Source organism: Aspergillus wentii, assembly GCF_001890725.1.
Source record: "Aspergillus wentii DTO 134E9 unplaced genomic scaffold ASPWEscaffold_3, whole genome shotgun sequence".
Lineage (NCBI taxonomy): Eukaryota > Fungi > Ascomycota > Eurotiomycetes > Eurotiales > Aspergillaceae > Aspergillus > Aspergillus wentii.
The window spans coordinates 314,729-335,477 of record NW_024467834.1 but is presented as its reverse complement, the minus strand read 5'-3'; the positions used below and the strand labels follow the sequence as shown (position 1 = coordinate 335,477).

At 46.3% G+C, this 20,749-nt stretch overlaps 7 protein-coding genes and 2 non-coding genes across 9 annotated transcripts; 6 read left to right on the top strand and 3 right to left on the bottom strand.

Moving 5' to 3' along the window:
- Positions 1 to 603: 603 nt before the first annotated feature.
- On the bottom strand, positions 604 to 4,355 carry ASPWEDRAFT_49916 (uncharacterized protein; the record flags this gene model as incomplete). Its single annotated transcript, XM_040837349.1, has 4 exons — positions 604 to 616; positions 2,148 to 3,744; positions 3,791 to 4,241; positions 4,287 to 4,355. 4 exons carry the CDS (start codon positions 4,353 to 4,355, stop codon positions 604 to 606), a joined length of 2,130 nt encoding a protein of 709 aa, XP_040690090.1.
- Positions 4,356 to 4,527: 172 nt separating this feature from the next.
- ASPWEDRAFT_181429 (uncharacterized protein) lies at positions 4,528 to 5,647 on the top strand. The gene is made up of 5 exons (XM_040831874.1): positions 4,528 to 4,572; positions 4,625 to 4,690; positions 4,736 to 4,873; positions 4,923 to 5,095; positions 5,141 to 5,647. Exons 1-5 carry the CDS (start codon positions 4,537 to 4,539, stop codon positions 5,601 to 5,603), a joined length of 876 nt encoding a protein of 291 aa, XP_040690089.1. The 5' UTR covers positions 4,528 to 4,536; the 3' UTR covers positions 5,604 to 5,647.
- A 4,058-nt stretch (positions 5,648 to 9,705) lies between these two features.
- Positions 9,706 to 11,710, top strand: ASPWEDRAFT_25888 (uncharacterized protein; the record flags this gene model as incomplete). Its single annotated transcript, XM_040832784.1, has 5 exons — positions 9,706 to 9,936; positions 10,296 to 10,703; positions 10,755 to 11,093; positions 11,194 to 11,268; positions 11,423 to 11,710. The coding sequence occupies 5 exons, from the start codon at positions 9,706 to 9,708 to the stop codon at positions 11,708 to 11,710; spliced, it is 1,341 nt and encodes a 446-aa protein (XP_040690088.1).
- Positions 11,711 to 12,156: 446 nt separating this feature from the next.
- ASPWEDRAFT_49914 (Zn(II)2Cys6 transcription factor) lies at positions 12,157 to 14,528 on the top strand (the record flags this gene model as incomplete). The annotated part of the gene is made up of 5 exons (XM_040837348.1): positions 12,157 to 12,228; positions 12,276 to 12,607; positions 12,651 to 12,842; positions 12,887 to 13,007; positions 13,149 to 14,528. The coding sequence occupies 5 exons, from the start codon at positions 12,157 to 12,159 to the stop codon at positions 14,526 to 14,528; spliced, it is 2,097 nt and encodes a 698-aa protein (XP_040690087.1).
- ASPWEDRAFT_130038 (TauD/TfdA family dioxygenase) lies at positions 14,266 to 15,823 on the bottom strand (the record flags this gene model as incomplete). Its single annotated transcript, XM_040829262.1, has 2 exons — positions 14,266 to 15,212; positions 15,258 to 15,823. 2 exons carry the CDS (start codon positions 15,821 to 15,823, stop codon positions 14,555 to 14,557), a joined length of 1,224 nt encoding a protein of 407 aa, XP_040690086.1. The 3' UTR covers positions 14,266 to 14,554.
- A 340-nt stretch (positions 15,824 to 16,163) lies between these two features.
- Positions 16,164 to 16,245, top strand: ASPWEDRAFT_t110. Its single transcript has one exon. It is a non-coding gene; the product is annotated as a tRNA-Ser (tRNA).
- A 321-nt stretch (positions 16,246 to 16,566) lies between these two features.
- On the top strand, positions 16,567 to 16,665 carry ASPWEDRAFT_t111. Its single transcript has one exon. It is a non-coding gene; the product is annotated as a tRNA-Ser (tRNA).
- Positions 16,666 to 17,132: 467 nt separating this feature from the next.
- ASPWEDRAFT_37975 (uncharacterized protein) lies at positions 17,133 to 17,852 on the bottom strand. The gene is made up of 4 exons (XM_040834806.1): positions 17,633 to 17,852; positions 17,531 to 17,577; positions 17,452 to 17,470; positions 17,133 to 17,392 (listed from the first exon to the last, which is right to left on the bottom strand). Exons 1-4 carry the CDS (start codon positions 17,747 to 17,749, stop codon positions 17,306 to 17,308), a joined length of 270 nt encoding a protein of 89 aa, XP_040690085.1. The 5' UTR covers positions 17,750 to 17,852; the 3' UTR covers positions 17,133 to 17,305.
- Positions 17,853 to 18,924: 1,072 nt separating this feature from the next.
- ASPWEDRAFT_49912 (uncharacterized protein) lies at positions 18,925 to 20,653 on the top strand (the record flags this gene model as incomplete). The annotated part of the gene is made up of 4 exons (XM_040837347.1): positions 18,925 to 18,988; positions 19,400 to 19,746; positions 19,997 to 20,501; positions 20,574 to 20,653. 4 exons carry the CDS (start codon positions 18,925 to 18,927, stop codon positions 20,651 to 20,653), a joined length of 996 nt encoding a protein of 331 aa, XP_040690084.1.
- Between the last annotated feature and the right edge of the window lie 96 nt (positions 20,654 to 20,749).

The window sequence follows — 20,749 nt, the reverse complement described above, 5'->3', positions numbered from 1 at the left end:
ACTTCCGTGGAGTCCGCGGATTGAAGATCCCGCGGCAAGAAAATCCCGTGGACAACCAATGACCTAAGGTATGTACTAACAGACTAGAGTATAGGATATCCTTATTTTTTATTTAGGGAATGATATATTTAAGATAAGGTATTAATTTTCTATTGATATAGTATATCTATTACATATAATAAAAGATGGAACCAAAGGCAGTTTGATATCTTCAAGAAAATGAGTTATTTCAATTTGCACGCTAGTCTGCCGTAGCACGGCACATGGATAGATGCTTTCTTTTCCTTCTCAACCCATGGAACCCATACCCCAGAATGAAAAATCTAGGAATGAATAAAGTTACATGACAGAAAAATGCGGGGAAACAAGCCTCGAGAATGCATAAATAGATGCAGGGAAGCCTGGCATTTCTGCACTGCACATCATTGCCATTATGAATTCTCAAACGGAACAAAAGGCAGCTACCCTGCCAGTCTACATTCTTGCCATTGTGACTTCTATGGGCGCATTTATGTTTGGCTATGATCTTGCTTTCATTGGGACATCGATTGAGTTGACTGCTTTTGAACAGTGAGGTTCTTCTCTTCTCTATAATATATAGCATCACTGATACATTCTGTAGAGACTTTGCACTGCACGATGCTACGGCGTCCGTCAAAGATGCCTTCGCAGCAAACATTGTCTCCTTACTCCAAGCTGGCTGTTTCTTCGGTTCGCTCGCTGCAGCTCCAGCAGGCGATAGATTCGGTCGTCGGTGTGCACTGGCACTCGGCACTCTTGCCTTTACTGCTGGTTCTATCATGCAGGCTGCATCAATGGGCAATACTTCTGTCATGTTCATTGGTCGATTCATCGGTGGTCTGGTAAGCATCATCCCTCCCCATTCCCGTCCATCCACTAACCTCGATGTATAGGGCGTCGGCTCCGCCAGCATGCTCATCCCCCTCTACACAGCCGAATGCTCCCCGCCATCCATCCGCGGCCGTCTAGTGGGCATATACGAAATCGGCGTACAGGTCGGCACCTGCATCGGCTTCTGGATTAACTACGCCGTCGAGCGGACCCTGCCCTCGACTTCTTCGCAGTGGATTACCCCGTTTGCGGTCCAGCTTATCCCGGCGGGACTTTTATTGCTCGGTTTGGTGTTTCTGCCTGATTCGCCGAGGTGGATGGCGAAAGCACGTGGGAGGGAGGGTGCTATAGCTACGTTGTCGCGTCTAAGAGGGTTGCCGGCTGCGCATAAAGCTGTGCAGGATGAAGTCAGGGATATATTCCATCAGCTTGAGGTGGAAGAGGAAAGTACGCATGGTCATAGGAAGTTAGCGGGTCTACGCGAACTAATGCAGCCGGGCATCCGGAATCGACTTGCGCTGGGTGTGGCTATTATGGTGTTTTTCCAGATGGCCGGGTCGAATGCGATCAATTACTACTCTCCGCGTATCTTTCGCTCGATTGGACTCACAGGGACGAGTACGACACTGGTGTCGACGGGGATATATGGTATTGTGCGGTTAGTAGCTGTTTTTATCGCGATGTATTTCGTGGTGGATCGGTTTGGAAGACGGCGCATGTTGATGTGTGGGAGTGCAGTCATGGTAAGCATCACCACCAGAATCCATTTATACAAAGCTAACAATGACAACCAGGCCTTCTCAATGTGGTTCATCGGCGCCTTCATCAAACTCCACACCCCCACCTCCGCCTCCATCAGTCCCGGCTCCTACGCAGCCGCAGTCTTCATCTTCATCTTCGCCGTCTCCTTCTGCTTCAGCTGGGCCGGCGTCCCCTGGGTCATCTGCGCCGAGATCTACCCCCTGCGTGTACGAGGAATATGCATGGCCATCTGCGTGGCAACGCACTGGTTATTCAATTTCGTGATTGCGAGGAGTGTGCCGTATATGATTTCGAATATTGGGTTCGGGACATATTTTGTTTTTGGGGCGTGTACTACGCTTTCGATTCCGTTTGTTTGGTGGTTCGTGCCGGAGACGAAGGGGTTGAGGTTGGAGGAGGTGGATGAGGTTTTTGGGGGGAAGAAGGTAGTGGGGGATGGGGAGGAGGAGAAGGGAAAGGAGAGAGGGAGTGTTGAACATATTGAGGCTGTTTGATACAGTTATATTTATGTACAAGTAAGATGTTAATTTAACAGTGTATCCTGCAATGAACCATTGAATCCAAAGAGCATATCATCGTCAAGAAGCTCAGTATAGGGAAATGCACCAACAGGCACCGGAGCTGGCATAGGTACATCCATGTATTCGCCAGGATTATTCCCCTGCTGCCGGATGAAGCTCTGAATGATCATGTTCATATCCAGGTCCAACGCTTCCGTCTCAGGGGCCATCTGCACGTTCATATTCTCCATATATGGTGAAGTTCGTCTGGCCTGGTGTGTATCTCTCTCAAATGTATCCTCAGGGAGAGCTCGTTCCTGTGAACCATGTTCATCTACATCCATATTCACCCCCATCCGCTCCATCAAATGCAAAATCACCTTTTCAGCCCGCCGCACAGCCCAATTCGTCTCTTGATTCTTGTGAAAAATGGCAATGCACGTCCGGAGATTCACATGCGCCCGGCTCCCGCCTTCTTGCTGGGCTGCTACCCGAACATAGATTGTCGCTGCGACGTACGTAGCGTAGGATATGAGATACGGTGCTCTGCGGATGGAGAAGCTGGTATCGTATGCTCGAAGTAGTTGGATTATATTTGCTGCTGCTGTTGTGCAAGTTGTAAATGATGTGACGGCGACGGAGGGGTCGGTTGTGTGCAGATGTCCTTCCGCTACGAAGGGACGGTGGAGGAGAATGAGGAGGACGTTGTATAAGGCCAATAAGGAGAGGATATGCGGTGGTGGTGTGGTTTGGCCGGGGTGGAATCGTAGATGAGGTGGAAGGGCAGCATGCCACTGCTTGAGTTGGGTATCGAGTGAAGTGAGATTGGCGATGAGATCTTTACGGGAATGGGTTGAACTCCGTTCGGAGTAGACCTTATTCAAAACACCATTCAGAATGACGGACAGCTTGCACAGTTCTTTAAACGTAGACACACTATACGCCGGCGACCCTGGATACGGCATGACGGTCGAGTACGCAAACGGCTGCCAGTGCTCGAGTTCCTCGTACTGATCCAGGAACGTCAACGAGACTTGGACGTCAAAGTCCTGCAGACTAGCCGGTCGTCCTTGATACAGCGACTGGATCTTGTCAACGATAAACGCACCCCAGAAGACGCGACGGCGGATTTCGACATCTTCCTGTGACAGGTGGCGCATGTTTGCCAGCATCGTCGGGTCAACGTGCATCCCCAGATCGATAATCATGCGAAAGGCCGTCCCGGCGTATAACCACGCTGCGCTGCGTTCATCACCTAGTGCAAACATCGAGCTGGTCATCACCAGTAATGCCTGGATGGTTGTGATCTCACTCCGATCGAGGGCTCCGCCCAGTAATTCCCTGACGCGCATTCGATATCGCCATCCAGCAGTGCGGACATCGTCTGGATCCCGGCGCACCTCGGGTCGATTGCTGAATTTCGCAGCACCAAAGTAGATCGCATTGAGAAGGAGCTTGGAAAAGTAGGGACCATTACATGCCATGTCCCGCATAAAGGCAGGTCGATACGTGATGAGGAACGAGTGGTGCTGGCGGTTCCAGTGTAAGGAGAGCAGATGCATCCCCAGGTCTGGATCAACGCCATCAAAGTCCAGCTTTCCCTGTTGGAGATTGAGTGTTTCCAGCTGATCTAGTTCCTGTTAGATAGCTCTATATAAGATGTGGGAAAGACTGACGTTGATATGCAGCTTCGCCCATCAGCTGCTTGCGAATGTGATCCACAGGGATCTGAGACTCGGACGGCACGGTCTGGTTGTCAGTTCGGGCATCTTCAAATAACGTACTAGTCAGTCCGTGGTAGCTCGAGTCTCCATTGGGAGAGATCAAGATGCGCGATACTGCAGAGTGAGCATTGGCCTGTCTGGTATCGTCGGTCGGTGCATCCAAGGTCGACATGGACAGCCGCGGCAATTCGGGACTGACAGGGCGGACATCGCCAGTACTCTCCGATCTGGCATCATTTCTGTCGATCTCTTCCAGTCGCTGTCGGAGTTCCTGATTCTCCTCTTCCAGGTGCGAAACCCGGGCTTTAGTCGACCGTGGTCTGCTTGTCCCAGATGCATAGACGCATTCCTTTGCATACCCGGTGCAATTGGAGCATGACGGCTGCTTGTTGTCGCATCGCAGCTGAGATTGTCAGGCAGAGCTACAGAATTGATTGATGTTGCTCACCTTACGTCGCTGACAGAATGTACATGCCCTAGCTGCCCTGCGGGGCCGGATGCGAGATGATTTTTCCATGGATATTTTTGAAGTGAAGAAAAAGAAGTGAAGATTGTCCGTGGAAATTGTAAAGCGGGGTTGTGCTTTCATGCTTTGCCGCGGCAACTTTTGTTCCGCGGCTCAACGAGAATTCACCACAATATAAGTAACGATACTAAAGGAGGATGTTTTATTCCATCAATCATTGATTCTTCACGTCATGGCGGCAAATTCCTCGGGAGCTGAAACTAAAAAGGTTAGCATCTATCGCTCATCTATATATATTCCACCCAATTGACTAATCTTAGCACATCCCCCATTGGGTCTCGCTTGTCTCCGGGGGCGTCGCAGGAGGCGTAGAAGCAACAGTCACAGTATGCCTGCTCTCATTCTAATGAATTCAATCTCTAATCTTGCAGTATCCATTTGAATTCTCCAAAACACGCGTCCAACTCCTCAACCAAAACGCAACATCGAACCCATTCAAACTTATCTCTCACGTCGCTCGAGTGGAAGGCGTAGGCGCTTTGTATACCGGATGCTCCACACTCGTCATCGTATGTATGCTTACTCAATGACATATATCGATATGTCTAACCGCCACAGGGAACAACCGCCAAAGCAGGAATCCGCTTTCTCTCGTTTGACACGATCAGGAACCGTCTATCTGACCACAATGGGAAACTCTCAGCCAGTCGTGGTATACTGGCCGGGATGGTTGCCGGTGCAGTAGAGAGTGTATTTGCTGTGACGCCAACAGAGAGGATAAAAACAGCTTTGTAAGAATCAACCACAATATCTACGACTCTAACTAACGAAATCAGAATAGATGATGCAAAGCAAAACAGACGATTCAAATCCAGCCTTCACGCCACATCTGTTCTTGTTCGACAACATGGCATCACAGAGCTCTACCGTGGCCTTGTATCTACGACCGTCAAGCAATCTGCCACATCTGCTGTCCGCATGGGTAGCTATAACATTCTCAAAGAGACAGCCAAGTCTTACGGCATCGCACCAGGCGTGGTAAGCACTTTTGGCATTGGCGCATTGGCAGGTGTAGTCACCGTCTACGCCACGCAGCCGTTCGATACCATTAAAACTCGAGCCCAGGGGGTTCACGGAGCGGGGATTACTGAGGCCGTACGCAGTGTAATGAAAGACTATGGAGTTAGAGGATTCTGGAAAGGGAGCTCGATGAGATTGGGGAGGTTGTTGCTGAGTGGGGGAATTGTGTTTTCGGTGTATGAGCAGGTTTCTTCTGTTCTTATTTCTACTTGTAGATAAATAGATTTTAGATTCTACTGTTTAAATTATTCTTCATTCGAGATCAGTACCTTTCGTGGCTCTTCCGATTAAAGTGAAGACCGGAAGATGAATATGGGACTTGTGATTATATATTCCTAGACGGCACTATCTATACAGTCTATTTTAATATTAGGGTGAAACCCAACGTCATTTTATCTCGTCTCAATATCTGTTTCAGGATTCCTGCAGACAGCATAAAATGATTGGAAAGTAATACTCAAGCCCACTAAGATTGGACTAGAGCATATTGTTTGGGTCGACATCATGTGACCATATTTGGGGGCTCCGTCTCAGCTCTGACCAATATAACTCCATATTCCTATTGTCTTGCCTAGCGTTTGGTAGCGACCACAATGCTGGGTAAATTTGATGAGACAATATTAATGCCAGCATCAGCTCCTAAAGAGATAGAAAAGCATCCTATGTGAGTCACTCTGCGCCTCTGGGTGAACAAGTTTGTTTCCTGCAGTCTAATAGAATTTGACCGTGCTATTATGGCCTACCTTAAGTCTATAGGACATCATCCTAACAAGCTTGCTGAACACTTATTAAACCAGCCACATATTGAGCCTTTCTAAGCCCCAGAGATGAAAGCTTCTTCTTATAGTACTAGAGGAATTTGAATGTGAGATGGGAATCATGGGATCTATGGCTGTTATATAGTAGTAATCAGGGTTTATTCTTCTTTAAGAGATGGCTCTTTATATGATAATTAAAGTATTAAATTTAGTTAAGACTAATATGATCTGTAGAATTTCCCTTTAGAGATATAGCTATTTAATATTAGCCTAGGATATCAGAATTATACTACTACTCTATATGTTCTTTTCCTTTAAAGATAAAGTACAGTGTTAAGGTAAAGCCATCTATTCTATAGTAATATATTTAACTATAGAGACTAGCTCTCCTATCTCTACTGTTAGATTACCTTATTTAACCTAATTAGGCCTTACTGTCACTACCTTTTAATCTTTTCCTAGCCTAATTAGAAGCTAGTTTTATTAAAGTTATAGATATTCTAAGCAGGAATCCTAGTAATGAATGGCTCTAATATATTATACCAGTATTAAATAGGACTAGGTGGTTGGTGTAAGGTAAGGTTAGTGCGGCCATTATAAGGTGCGCAGAGTTTTTAATAATTTATATAAAAATCCCTGGCTAACGCACTGATATTGGGCTTTTCCTAGGTTCTGGTGATTTGTATAGCTTTAGAGATATGCCTCTCTTCTTCAGCATTAAATTTAGCTATGGTGGTGGGGTATGGGAGGTTGAATAGCTTCAAATTTATTGTTTACGTGGGATTTTATTGTATGGGTGTGGCGGACTAACATGGCGAAGGTCATGTGTGTCCGCTTACGAAGGGACGGCTAATTCCTATTTTCAGGCCCTATTGCCAAGGTTCTAGCGGAGTTAAATTATTGAGCACGCAGCTTTAAACTGAGAGCCGCTGTAAGTTGTATCTGTCTTGGTGAATAGACTGGAACATATTCGTATATTATCAAGTTGCTATGGGATGAGCTAGTGCAATAACACTTTTACTGGACGGCAGGCCAACGCTGATAAGATCTTGTTTCATCCTCCTCAACCATATAGTGGGTAGGGAATATACCGTTGCAGAGAATTAGCGCCTCCCTAAACAACAATTAGGCATCCGAGGCAGCCTTGTCTGATGAGGCTGATAGAACACGTGTAGGCCTCTTGTTTGAAAGAGATCCCTGTTAGTTGTGACAACTCAGGCGCAGTCCCGAATCACGCTGACCTATGCAATCCAGGCTAATAGCAACAGAATGGCGATATAAAGAACAAAATGTTTACCTTCAAGCCAGGAACGATTTGAAAAGAACAGTTCATCTCTTGTGTGTTCTGCACCTACTTAGACTGAGTCTAGATAAATTTAGCAACACAGTGTATAGCATTTATCTCCTCACCCTCTCATCAAGGTCTCAGTTACAGTCACATTGGCAATTTGGGTCCTTGGGCTATTTGTAAGTCTTTCCATATTCGATTTGCAAGGGCATCAAGATTGATTTTCCTGGAAGTTTCTCATCTAGAACCGCAGCTTGGAGTCCATCTATTCCAAAATGTGCTACATAATATATCACTTTTCGTGTGGCCATAAGAGCCAGCCTCTTCTGGATCTTCCAATTTGCGGATGCAGCAAAGAAAAAGTCCTGGGTCTTTCCGAAGATTGTGGGAAGCATAGAAGGTGTGTTTTAATTGTCCCAACCAAAAATGAAGTATTGAAGCTTAGAAGAGAGGTGATCAGGCACCTAAAAAATAAAAAAAGGTCTTGGGACGCTCTGAATCGGGCGGTAGCAATAGCAGAAGCGTCCGAGGGGCCAAAAGAAATAGATAATCAGAATCCTAAAGAAAAGGATCAGAAAGCATAGCTTGATTGGAAAGGAACGAAGCTATCCATGGATCTAGACAAGAAGAAACGTATCGAGTGAGGCAAGAAGTAGATAGTGTGCTCCCACTAGACCACTACCTGGTGACCCATTTCTGCCTTTCATAACACGTAAGGCTTTTAGAACCCACTATGCTTTTTAAGAGGTTAAAAGATTCAGACTATCTGCAATAAAATAAAATGTTTCGCCTGTAGTAAAACCTATGAGAAGGGAGTTTGATCTGGATGAGACATCTTGATTTTTGCTCTATGCTGAAAGTCTTCACAATTTAATGTTGCCACTTTTTATGTTGGCGGCTATTTAGCAACTTGGTCAGGTGCAATGTAAGGATGAGTTAACTGCGAAACACATTAGTGAACTAATGTATTCAACTAGCGAACTGCGCACACAGCTGAGCCGCACACTCTGTATTCCTATATATAATGGCGCTTTTTAACCTACAATATCTTAACAAGGACTTAACTATTTAGGCTTGTATTCAGTTACTAGATTGTTAATAAATATAACTGGATAGAATCATGGCTCGGAACATGGCGAAGTCAGGGGAATGGGAATGCAAGCCGACAGGAAGATAAATGCAGGGTGTGGGAAGCAATAAAGAGGCGGTGGTGTGAAAGGTGGGAGGCGGCCGCGAGGAGCACCTAAGAGGCCGTCCCTCAACCCCCAGATAAAAAGATCCTGCAGCTCCATATCGGTCTGTACAAGGCTGAAAGCTCAATATTTACCCAGATTCGCACGGGAAAGATAGGACTGACAGACTTCCTCCACAAAACGGGGATGCCTGAGGTGAGATCAACAGCATGCACAAGCTGTGGGGCGAATAGAGAGACAGCAAAACATGTCATCTTCTACTGCCCTAGGTACCGAGATACCAGAGAAGAGCTTAATCTTAGAGGAAGGCTGGACTTCCACGGATTGCTCACGACAGGGAACGGGGTGCGGAAGTTGACACGTTGGTGGTTGAGAAGGGAGGTGGTGACCAATTCAGGCTCGCCAACAGACTGATCGAGGGCTGAGGTGCAGCATCAGCAGAAAATGGTACAAGAGAGATGTAAATAGAGCGAGACCCGGACATTAGGGACACAGGGTTTTTCACCCAGCGTGGCCAGAGGCCCCGCACGGTTTTCCCTGAAGCACTAGAGATGGACCGGATGGCACAGGCCAAGCGGAGTAGCATTTAATAAATATAATTATAACTTAAGATATAACTACTTTTTATCTAAAATAAATATATGCTATGTTCAAATACACTGTAATTTATATTACCTTGGTAATTATAAAAGTATGATAATTAAAAATTGGTACATCAGCTCTCTAATAGGTGAGTATATATCCTCTGAGATAGATACTAAATTAGTTTAAATGACTGAGATATGACAGGTTTCAAAAATGCCATTTGTTATGAGAATATAAGAATGCGCGGCCTGGCCGTGTGCAGTTCGCTCATTGATTACATTACAGTAACTAATTTGTATTTAGATGATGTATTCAGAGCTAAACTAAATCTAGCTTAGTCCAACAATATTTCACTGCCACGTAGGCTTGCTGATCTTGTAGCTTGACGGCTAGCCTCTAGCAGAAGAATAAATATGTCAGTAGGTTACTCTATGATGACAATATTCTGTCTCAAAATAATTAACTGGCTTTTTGTAATTCATTGCGTTTCTTCAAAAATGGCTCTCTCCGTTTTGGGTGCTGAACAATATACACATGCCCAAAGAGCAACAGCATTGAAGCTCTTTCGCAACTGTCCTCATGTGGGGAGGTTACTTGGTGGGGTCAGTGTTGAGCTAGTTGATGGCATACAGCTCCCAGAGAATGAGGTTATTGACCTGAATGTACATGGCATTGAATCGGGGTATGCTGGCTGCGATACCCCTCAAAAGCTTTGGGGATCATTATCAGTATGTCCATATCTATTGTCAACGATTCTACTGTGCTGTGATTGATTGCACATCGCTAACATGGTGGATTTGGAAGCAAACCAACACAGCAGGTCACAGAGATACCTATGGAAGAATCATGTATATCCCCAATCATTGAAGGCCAGATTCCACTCTCAGTCCCTTACGAACTTCCAGATCAATCCGTTCTCTGAGCCAAGAAAATGCCTTGACGATCGCCTGCTGCTTAAGAGGCCATTTCGATATACAGGAACTATTTGAAGATTTTCTCGCAAGAAGCCCATCGCAAGTTGGTATTTCCTTGATGATCAACAGCTTGCTTTCCTCTGCTATTGGCCTCACTGGCTGACTGAATGAAGTTCAAAATCCCATACTCCATTCGTAGTGCGCAAGAATCACATCCGGCCTGGTGCTGGTCCATCAAACTGTACGGTCTAGGATCATCAAAGACGCCGATGTTTCCTCTGACCCCTCGACAGGACTATGGTAGGTTCCCTGTCAGCAGCGACATAGTCATATATCGCTCAAGCACCGTTGTTGCACTTTCCTTCGACCAGCACCAGAGAGACCGCGACGGTGGTCCTTGGCGTGTACTTGTCCTTGCAGTAGGAAAATACTATCGGAAACGCACGAAGATATCTCTCAGGGCCTCTGGCACGAACTCAGCATGTGAAGCTTTCCTTTTGATGTTTTTGAACGGATTGACGGATTCACGACGAAAGATGCGTGCCATATATGAGCAGATTATGGAGACGACCAAACCAAAGGTAGATTTCCTTCGAATGCGTGGAGTGCTTTAAGACTCATCACTCGGTCAGGAGAGTATCCTTTTTGATGAGGCCATTCAAGATGACCTCCTCTTTGAGGACTCAACGTTTTCACTATCCAAAATCTACTTTTGGGCCTTGAAAACCATTGAAATACTGAATGGAAGCATCGAGGCTCTCTTGGAAAAGTGGGAGGCGTACAAACAGTTTCCATTGCTGCAACATGATTCAGGATCCGAAGGAGCAGCCGAAGCAGACAATTTCATGAGCTCTTTGCCAGAGGAACTTCGCCAGGTGGTACATCTTATAGAAGAGGAGATGGAGAAATTTCGAGAGATGATAAGGTTGAATGAGAGGCGAAGGAATGAAATCCGAATGCAGCTGCAAGAGGTAAAGTATCATTTCTACATTCTCTACATCAGGATCTGTCGAATTAACGGGACAACGCTTTACAAACCATGCTAACCGGTGACCGTCTGAATATCAACAGGTATTTAGCGCATCATCAGCGAGGGAAGCAAGGACGGCAGTCATACAAGGCCGATATGTCCGCACATTGACATCGGTCAGTAACCTATTTTCCTGGTCTCGAGAATGCTTCAAAATAGAACTGACTTTTTGAAAGATTTCAACTGCCTTTCTCCCTATCATGCTAGTGATAGTATGACCTCATTCTAAACACGAAATAATCAGTTCCTAACAAACTCAAACACAATTAGTCAATCTTTTCCATGTCAGTACTGCCTAGCTCGGCAGATCTTAATACTCTGGCCACCGCAATGCCGGCAGTCTGTGTCCCTGTATACATCTGCGCCCTTGTCTTGACCGGTGACTTGGATATCACCAAAATCAAATGCGTCATGACATCAGCATTGCGATACTTTGATTGGATGAAAAGTATGTCAGAAGTTAAGATTGCTGAGGTTTCATACATCTGCGATAGTTCAATAATTACTGATATTTGGCCTGTTAGTCAAAGCAGCTGGCATCCTACACTGGATGGCTAGAAGTCTGCATCTTCTGCGGGCTCAAAAAAGAGACCACAAATATAAGCAAAGGTCGATGCCATGAAGGCTGCCACTACTGAGAAGTAAGGATGAGACTGGTTCACTTCCTACAGACACCACCAGGTTGGCTCAAAGCTCAAAGTTTTTTGTGTTATTATTTATTGGAATTATAGGTAATGGACTGTGTTGGCCCGGGTATGGATTTTTGCCAACAAACTGTAAGCCATCGCCTGTGCTATTTGAAGGCACTGATCTGCCTGTCAAGCGAGGAAGCGCCTCAAGAATAATACATACATACTTTCTTAGGTGGGGTAAACAGGGTGGAAATGCATGATGATTATCCCGCGCAGATGTCGTGATCAGCAGTCCACTCGATGAACCCCGCTTTATGGATCTCGTATATAGAATAGCCGACCACCCACCCGATATCCCGAACAACCATCATCATGGAAGTATCTAGAAATGAACGAAGAAAATTGAGGTCTAGATCGGGTTGTCAGACTTGTCGATCGAGAAAGGTAACTTCCCGTCACTTGTGTATACCAGAATACTGAGTGTGGTGTAGGTAAAATGCGACGAAAGACCAGGCGGATGCGACAACTGCGCCAGATTGAGTCTGCCGTGTGGATCGGGTCGTCAGGTGAAGCCATTGAACGCGAAAAGGACATTTCGCTCTTGTACTGCGTGTCGAAGTGCGAAGGTCAAGTGTTCTGGCGATAGACCGGTTTGTCGGGGGTGTCAGAATAAGAAAGCGCAGTGTGTTTATGATGATGCTTCTGAGCCACGATGGAAGAGGTTGATGAGTAGAGACGGGAATGAAGAGAGTTCGAGTGTAACTGAGACTGTGGAGGTTGATTCGCCTCCACGAGATGAAGCTATATCAGATCTTCCAGAGTGGTGAGTGACGTCTAGTTGAATATACACAAGCTAACCATACTAGGTTGATATCGTCTGAGTTACCGGATCCAGATAAGATCCAACTTCTTGTCAATGAATACTTTTGCAATATTCATCCACTACGATGCTATGCCTTCATTCATCAACCGTCATTTCTTCAGAGACTGGATAGTGGTCTAGCGAGAGCACCACATCGACATGCACTGCTGCATATCATGTGTGCTTTGGGGGCTCAGTATGATAATCATATACACACAATAACCGAAGCTAACGATGTAGATTCTACGCACTCGAGCATCAACCATCTCGATCCACCCTCCAAGTTGGAGCTGAATGGGCCAGAAAAGCACAAAGCTTGATACTGGCCGAGCTAGACCGCGTCACAATCGACAATCTCATGGTAAGTCTCCCCAATAACCTCACATCAATATTAACGGTATAGGCAACCGTACTCCTCCACGACCACGCCCTCCGCATGGGCAACTTTGCCAACGCATTCATCCTCAGTGCTCTGACGACACGGATGACCCAAGCTCTCCAGATAAACCTCGAATACAACACCGACATTCTCTGTACTGAATCTACCGGTCTCTCGCTGACAATCAAAGAGTCCCGCCGTCGACTCATGTGGAGTTGTTACGTGCTCGATGCGCTGGTTGGAAGTGGCGTGGATCAACTCACTCTCATGGATGAGAAACATATCAAGATCCAACTACCGTGCAATGATCGCAACTTTCAGCAGAAAATACCATCCATCACGGAGGTTCTAGAACCAGGCGAGGTACTAAGATTTATTCCCCTGGAATTGAAGCCAGAACATGCCGGGCGGAATATGGGAATAATGGGATATTTCATCCGCCATGTCGCAATACGAAAGCGTGTGGTGCAGTATATCAAGCATCTGGATATAGCCAAAGTACCATGGGCTGCTGATTCGGAATTCGCGGTTCTCGACAAAGAATGTCGAACGTGGTATGAGTCTCTTCCTGCGAGTTTGCAATTCACTCAAGAGGCGATATACATGCGCAAGACAAGCTCGCAACTTGGTGCATTATGTGTGCTGCACTGCGCGCATTATTCGACCATCTGCGATTTATACCGACTCGGTGCGCCGGCCTTGTATAAACTGCGAGCTGCGTTTGACTTTCCACCTGAGCAGAGGGATTTTCTGCGTCATTTACAAGAAATACTATTCGATGCCGCTAAGCAGATTGCTATTATAATCACTGAATCGGCAAAGCATGGAACGAGGATGTTGGCGGATTCGTGGCTGCCGAGTATCACCTACGACAGCTGTCGGATTATGGTGTATCATCTTACGCAGATACTTGATCCAAGTGAGCAGAGCAAGGCACTTATGCAGGAGACGCTATCACATCTGAAGAATAATATCGTCGCGTTAAAGAAGATGCAGTCTCTTAATGCTATTGCTGAATCTCTCTGCTCCGCTGCTACAACTATGGTGGAACGGTCTGGTATCGAGTCGGAAATTGTCCGCCAGAATAACATCATCCCCGACGATCCGTATTCATCGGCTGATGAAAGCACTCATTCGAGTCCTGGGACCCCGCCGCAGAGTGCGCCTGACTATGTGCTTAACCCGTTGTCTATCTATCGCATGGCGAGAAAGTCTGTTCCGGAACGACATGCGCCGGAGAAGAATACGCCGAGTATACATATACAGAATCGGAGTGGTGATCTAGGGCGGACACCTCGTACTGATACGCAGGATAATGCTGTTTCTGTTGATCAGGCGAATCTGGACGAATTGCAGACACTGTTCATGTCGGATCTAGGCTGGGCGTGGCAACCAGCTGATACAGCTGTTGGATCGGGCATTGAAGCTGGTTTACTGCCATGGGCGGGGGGAATTCACAGTCAGGGCGAGTCATGGCTACCGACATTTCCATTTGATAGATAATATAACACAATGAATATATACTCAGATTACTCCGCATCCAATGGGCAAACAGGCGGCGTATCATTAACCTGAATGCCACCCCTCTTCTTCTCCTTGCTATCGAAAAACGGCAACTTCCATCCTCCCTCGCTCTCCGGCGCCGCCAGCCAAAGTCTCATCAGATGGCGTCGCACAGCAGGCTTCCCATCCTCATCGACCGCACCAGGGGGGTGATCCTGATACGCAGTGCGAGAGTGAAACACATGCGCATTACTCACGAATTGAATATCCCCCGGCGCGAGAACCATATGCAGCGCCACCGAAGCACACGTCTCATCCCACACCTTCATCGCATATTTCTGCTTGTCCGACAGTGGTGGGATCACAGCGTCCGGACCGGTGTTGTACCTCGCTAGAGAAGTGACGTTGTTAGGGTCGAATTTGGCGTAGACGCGTTGGCTCTTTGGGTCGTTTTCAAGGTACAGAATGGCTCCTTTTATCCACTGCTCTGTGCCTTCACTGACCTCGCCCTTGCGGTCAAAGTACCAGTTTGGTGTGGCCATTGTTTCGATCACGTCGGGGTGGGTTTGTTGGAGGATGTTGAAGACATGATGCGTAGATGCGATGTCTGACTCGCCTCCAGAGAGCGATTTGGCGATGCAGAGCAGACCGACGAGATCTGCGCCGTCGGTGTGGAAGAATTGTCTTTCTCGTCAGTATATATATTCAGTTTATCGATGGAGAACTCACTTAGCGTTGGTCCGGTAAATCCTCACACGATCAGTCTTGGTCGGATCCTCGCCTAGATCCTTAACATGGCCCAAAACATGGCCTCGACCATTCTGACTGACAAAATACCCCAAATACGTCCCCAGTCCCATATACACGGTAGCATTCTTCCTCAAATCCCACTGCCGAACCGGCAATCCCCGAAACAGGAAAAACCCCTTCCCATCGATAAGATCCTTTCTCAACTCCTCCATACGCGCCGTCAGTGTGGGAAGAGGGAACAACGCCTTGGTTATACCCGTCAAAGGCGTATCGGCCGCAATAAACGCATCCGCCGCAGCGCTGATCTCGTCGATCTCTGCGGGCGTGAATCGGTGCGTCCATCGCTCGGGATGGTCGGTGTATGTTTCTGGTTTCCAGACTGTAGGCCCCGTGATTTCTTTGGGGAAGTCGGCGTATGCGCGGACTAAGCTGGGAGTGGGAGGGTGTTGGCCAGATGTTTTGAGGCCGTCGGGGAAGGCGGAGAGTTTGGAAGTTGCCGAGCTGGCGGGGGACGAGGTGGATGGGGATTCAACGAGAGAGGGCATTTTGATTTTGATTTATTTCGTCTGATTGATTTGAGAATTGGGAGATGTTGGGGTATTTATGCGCCCCTCTCACCCCTCTATATATCGGCTTGTCGCTTCGGATTGTCGCTTCGATGAGCCGAGTATCTGGAAAAGTATTCGTGATAGTGGAGTAGGATAGATGAATAGTATTACGGAACATACTATTTATAATAAGATAGCCATTACTCTGTATATACGAATAAGATGCCCTGGTCATGGAACGTCGAATTGCCAATAAACCACCTAGGTAGGGCCTATCTCTCTACATACGGAAGCTTAGGTTTGTCAGGGCGTGTTTTCGGCAAATTCCCAACCAATAGACACTATGGCCGAGCGGTCTAAGGCGGCAGCCTAGAAAGCTGTTCTCTTCGGGGGCGTCGGTTCGAGTCCGACTGGTGTCGGTTATTCGCTTTTGTTTTCTTTTTGCCTTTTTGGTACTCGCAGTGGGTGGAGAGTGTGGAGAGCAGAGTACTAGCCACTGCGCGGTGTGCAAACAAACTGTCTACGATGGCCTTCGTTATGCTGGGCAATTGTTTATATTTTCTTCCTCAAAGAGTTTTGGGTTTTAGCCATAGCTCGGCAAAACAAGATAGTTCATCCGTAACGTAAAATGTTGGTTTTATGATGAAACCAATTCCTCTGTGGTCGATAATAGAATTTGGCATGGAGCTTTTCAATCAATGAGCAGATATATTGGTTAAAGCAGATTGAGTTTCAACAAAGGCACTATGGCCGAGTGGTCTAAGGCGATAGACTTGAATTATCACAATAATTGATATCTATTCCATTCGTGGGCGTCGGTTCGAACCCGACTGGTGTCGTTTCTTTTTTTTGTTTTTGCTTCTTTCATTCCCGCTGTCCTCATGATTTTGCAAACTGTTACTCTTCTCGGCCCCCCCACTGAGTATGATATGATAGCCGTCAAGAAAGTGTCTTATTGGTAGATATCATCGCTTCAAAGCTGTATCCTGTTTCGGATGGAACTCAGTATTTAGTACCCAGAAGTAGGACGGAAACGAGGCAGTATCGAAAACAAGCCCATCGCTTGTTGTGGCCACGAGAGCAATAAAGCCAGACCAGCAGCATGGGACATACAATATGCAGGATAACACATCAGGATATAGAAAGGCGACGATGTACTGTACATACTGATTGCGATTAAGGTTGAAGCACCATGGGGAAGTTACTATGCAGAAGACATCGGGACTTTACTTTTGATTACTATGTCCACGAAAAGTGGCTGGATTATAAAGGCTCCATACTGAGGTCGGGTGAGAGAATTTTAATATGAGATAATAGGCAGGCCGCCAATTCATCAATTGATTTGGTAGTTACACAACGATCGTCTAATATCTCCAACATAGGATTAAACCCATGCTGACCAAGAAATCTTTGTAGGACCATGAGCTGTTCATGTCCCAAAGCTTCATTGCCACACCGCAGTTATGCCACTCATAATTCTTAAGTTGCTCCAGGGCAGTAAGTAGCTGCATTGGAATCCTCTGTCTGGTAACAGTAAGTATTATCACCCCCGTCTGGACCAGCGCACTGTATTGAAAGTGTCAGTCTTCCTTTAGAGAAAAAGTCAAGATAGCAGGGGCTTTTACGCTGCCGTAGTCACAATCGCTAAGTATTATGAGTCAGTTTGAAGATCCAGGAACGACCAATATTTAACCAATTACTTACGTGCCTTCCACCTCCCAACCTATCCGACACTTCGTTCCATTGCATTTCTATTTATTATCAGTAAACAGCCGTCTGTAAAAAAGGGTATAATATGTATCATACACCGTCCTTCCATGATCGCTGGACAATGTTACCCCCGTCCTCTAGAGATGGGGCAGGTGAGGCCATGACCACTGCAGAGCTAGTCACAAGAGCAATAAAAGCGGCGTAGAGCTTCATTGTCACGAGGGCTTCCTGAGGTAGGTTTCGTTGAATTGATAAGAGATGTAAATTTCTGAAGTTGTTGATGAAGGACACTGATACTGAGTGATTCTGGGTGGTTTATATAGCTTTTATGCTGCCTTGGTAACTAGTAATCTCTTTTTCACTCTTCTGTTGAGCAAATTCTTTCGTCATACTTCGTATATCTCTGGGGCTGAGGACGGTCTAGTTGATTGATGTTAATCAAGGTACAGCCTTGCTATCTGAAGGATCATCGATCGTCAACGCAGGAAGTGTCTAGGCCATGTAATTGTACCGGTACAACAAGGCAGTGCTGTCCAAGGCTCGTAGCCTTGTTTATACCAAGAAATGCTGACAATGACTCTGCCGTGTACATAACTGAAGAGCCGATCTTTGTTGATCTTTGACCAGAATCGGTAGGCTGTGGATTTGAGCCGCATAACCAAGGCATTCTCATTCTCAATATATTTTTTCGGCCCTAGTTGTGGGATTTGTATGCTGACGGATGAAGCTATACATACTCATGTTCTCCCATGTTCTGCGCTGGGCAAATTCTGGAGCTTGGCCGCAGTCCCTCAACGGACTTGAGTTTTAAGCTTAAACTGTTCTGCCACAAAGACCAATCCCGGTGTGGCCGTAGATGTGAGGCATTAATACACCCTTGTCAGCCAAGGGTCCAACCCCGCACTCGCCCGGAGGGTCTCCTATGCCTACGTAGTATATCCCAGGAATCCTATGGGGTATCTCAGCAAACGCACCACCTATGATAGTTTATAAAACTTTCAGATGTCGTAGGAAAGGAATTGTTTCCCTGCCATGGCGGGAAGAGGTGCAACACACACGTCACATCGATGAATAAATATCCTGTGAGTCTCTCTTGGCAAGGCTGAACTGACAGGAATCTAAGGCTCTGACAGGCTGGCAAGAAGACTCTTTCTCTAGTTTCCAGACAAGCAATGCCACGAAGAGCCAAAAAAAAAAAAAAAAAAAAAAAAGGAAATTTCCCTTCACCATAAATGTAGGTGAGCCTTGTCAACTGGGCCCGCAACCTGGAGAATATTGGTATTTGACTGGTGGGAATCGACGGGGCTCATCGAGGCTCTGTCCAGACGATCCATCGATCCTGCTCAGGCATTAGGGACTTGGAAATATAGTACACGCGTTGTTCTGACATGACCTGCAGAAGATCTTCTATGCCGGAGGATGATTGGATGTTTGCGTGGTCGCTTGGCCGATGTATATATATCCATGCTATGAGGAACCGAACAGTTTACAAACACAAACCCAACCTTACTATCTCACGGAATACTTGAATATTATGGGAAGGTTAAGAACCCAGCTTGAATGATATACATCGAGTATTCCTTGTCCAAATAGCTGGTATAATACCCAACCCTCCATCTGGATCGGATTGGGAACAATGGATTGGTGCAGAAGAATCGGTTTAAAAGGCGATGCTACATGAGACAGAAAGCCCAGTAGAGGAATGAAAGATGATTCCTGTAGCAGTAACGCTGTGTAATGATTTAACAGTAAATCATAGCCCAGTTAAATTATTTATATAGTTGTTTCGAGTCACGTGTCACCAGGGACAATCAGGTGATGCTCGCATCTGCGATGTTTTGATTGTTTCTCTCCATCGACTAGACTATCCTCGAAAACAAGAGGAATGCTGGTCTCATCTCAACTCTCATAAAGGGGATATTGAAGCGGCAGTCTCCTTTCATCTACGTGTCAAACAATGTCGCGTTGATGAGGAGGAACACTGCTTATTTGGCAGCTACAATGTGTGCATACCAGTCTACGTTAACTCATCCGACCACCGCGTCCTGATTCGAAATCCCTTGCCGTTTAAGATAGGAGAGGACAATTATCCCGGGAATGTGGATGAGAAACTGCGTTGTGAAGTAGCTACCTACATCTGGATTCGTAAGAACTGCCCAACGGTGTCTATCCCTCATCTGTATGGGTTCGCATTTCCTGATGGACGGACTGTAAGTTATTATGAATTACATTTGTATGAAACTAAGGTGTATATACTAGTTTGTCGAGCCATCGTCTATGTCTTTCTTTCCTCAACTCTGTTGGCGTGTCACTCGCACCATTCGCTCATGAATTGGGCTGCCCATGATATGCCCTTACATCGGGATGAAAAGACGCAATGCATTATCAACAGGATATATGATCATCAGCTTCGTCGAACATGTCCGTATGCTGTCCGATTCATGGGCAACGCATATTGAGGACAAAACACGCAGACGGAATCTATTCAGTGACCTTGCAAACATCATGCTCTCACTGAGCCGCATCAAACTCCCCCGAATTGGATCACTCACAATGAACAATGATGGAGTCATAAGGTTGACAAATCGGCCACTAACACTTCGACTGCAAACGCTGGAGAACGAAGACATTCCCACGATCCCACGCAATTCAACCTACGAATCCGTGGAACCGTATCTTTTAGATCTACTACAATGCCACGATAACCGAATCAACTACCAGCCAAATGCCATTCACAATCTGACAGATGGTCAAGAACAGCTCGCTGCATTGACCATGATGCGCGGAACCCTTCATCACTTCATCTCTCGACAATACCGCAACGGCCCGTTCGTACTTACTCTATCTGACCTCCACCCCAGTAATATCTTCGTCGATGAAGAGTGGCATATCATCTCCCTGATCGATCTGGAATGGGCATGTTCGTTTCCGATCGAACTACAAACACCGCCTTATTGGCTGACTGGTCGGCCGATCGATGATATTGAACATGGAAAGCAACTAGATACTTTCAAAAGAGTTATTACTGAGTTTATAGATGTTTTTGGCGAGCAGGAAGGTCCCGATGAGCGTCAAGCTGATATTATGAGAAAATGCTGGGAGAGAAAGAGTTTCTAGTATTTCCAAGCTGTGCATAGTCCAAAAGGACTTTTACGGAGTTTAACGAGCATATTCAACGTGCTTTTTGCGAGGAGCACTGTACACAGCGTGTTT

Excerpts from the sequence above, each read along its gene's own strand:
- ASPWEDRAFT_181429 (XM_040831874.1), top strand. The coding sequence starts at position 4,537 with ATGGCGGCAAATTCCTCGGGAGCTGAAACTAAAAAG. Across the intron at positions 4,691-4,735 it reads GCGTAGAAGCAACAGTCACA|TATCCATTTGAATTCTCCAA; the intron begins GTATGCCTGCTC and ends CTAATCTTGCAG. Across the intron at positions 5,096-5,140 it reads GAGAGGATAAAAACAGCTTT|AATAGATGATGCAAAGCAAA; the intron begins GTAAGAATCAAC and ends TAACGAAATCAG.
- ASPWEDRAFT_37975 (XM_040834806.1), bottom strand. The coding sequence starts at position 17,749 with ATGAAGCTCTACGCCGCTTTTATTGCTCTTGTGACTAGCTCTGCAGTG. Across the intron at positions 17,578-17,632 it reads AGCGATCATGGAAGGACGGT|AAATGCAATGGAACGAAGTG; the intron begins GTATGATACATA and ends GATAATAAATAG.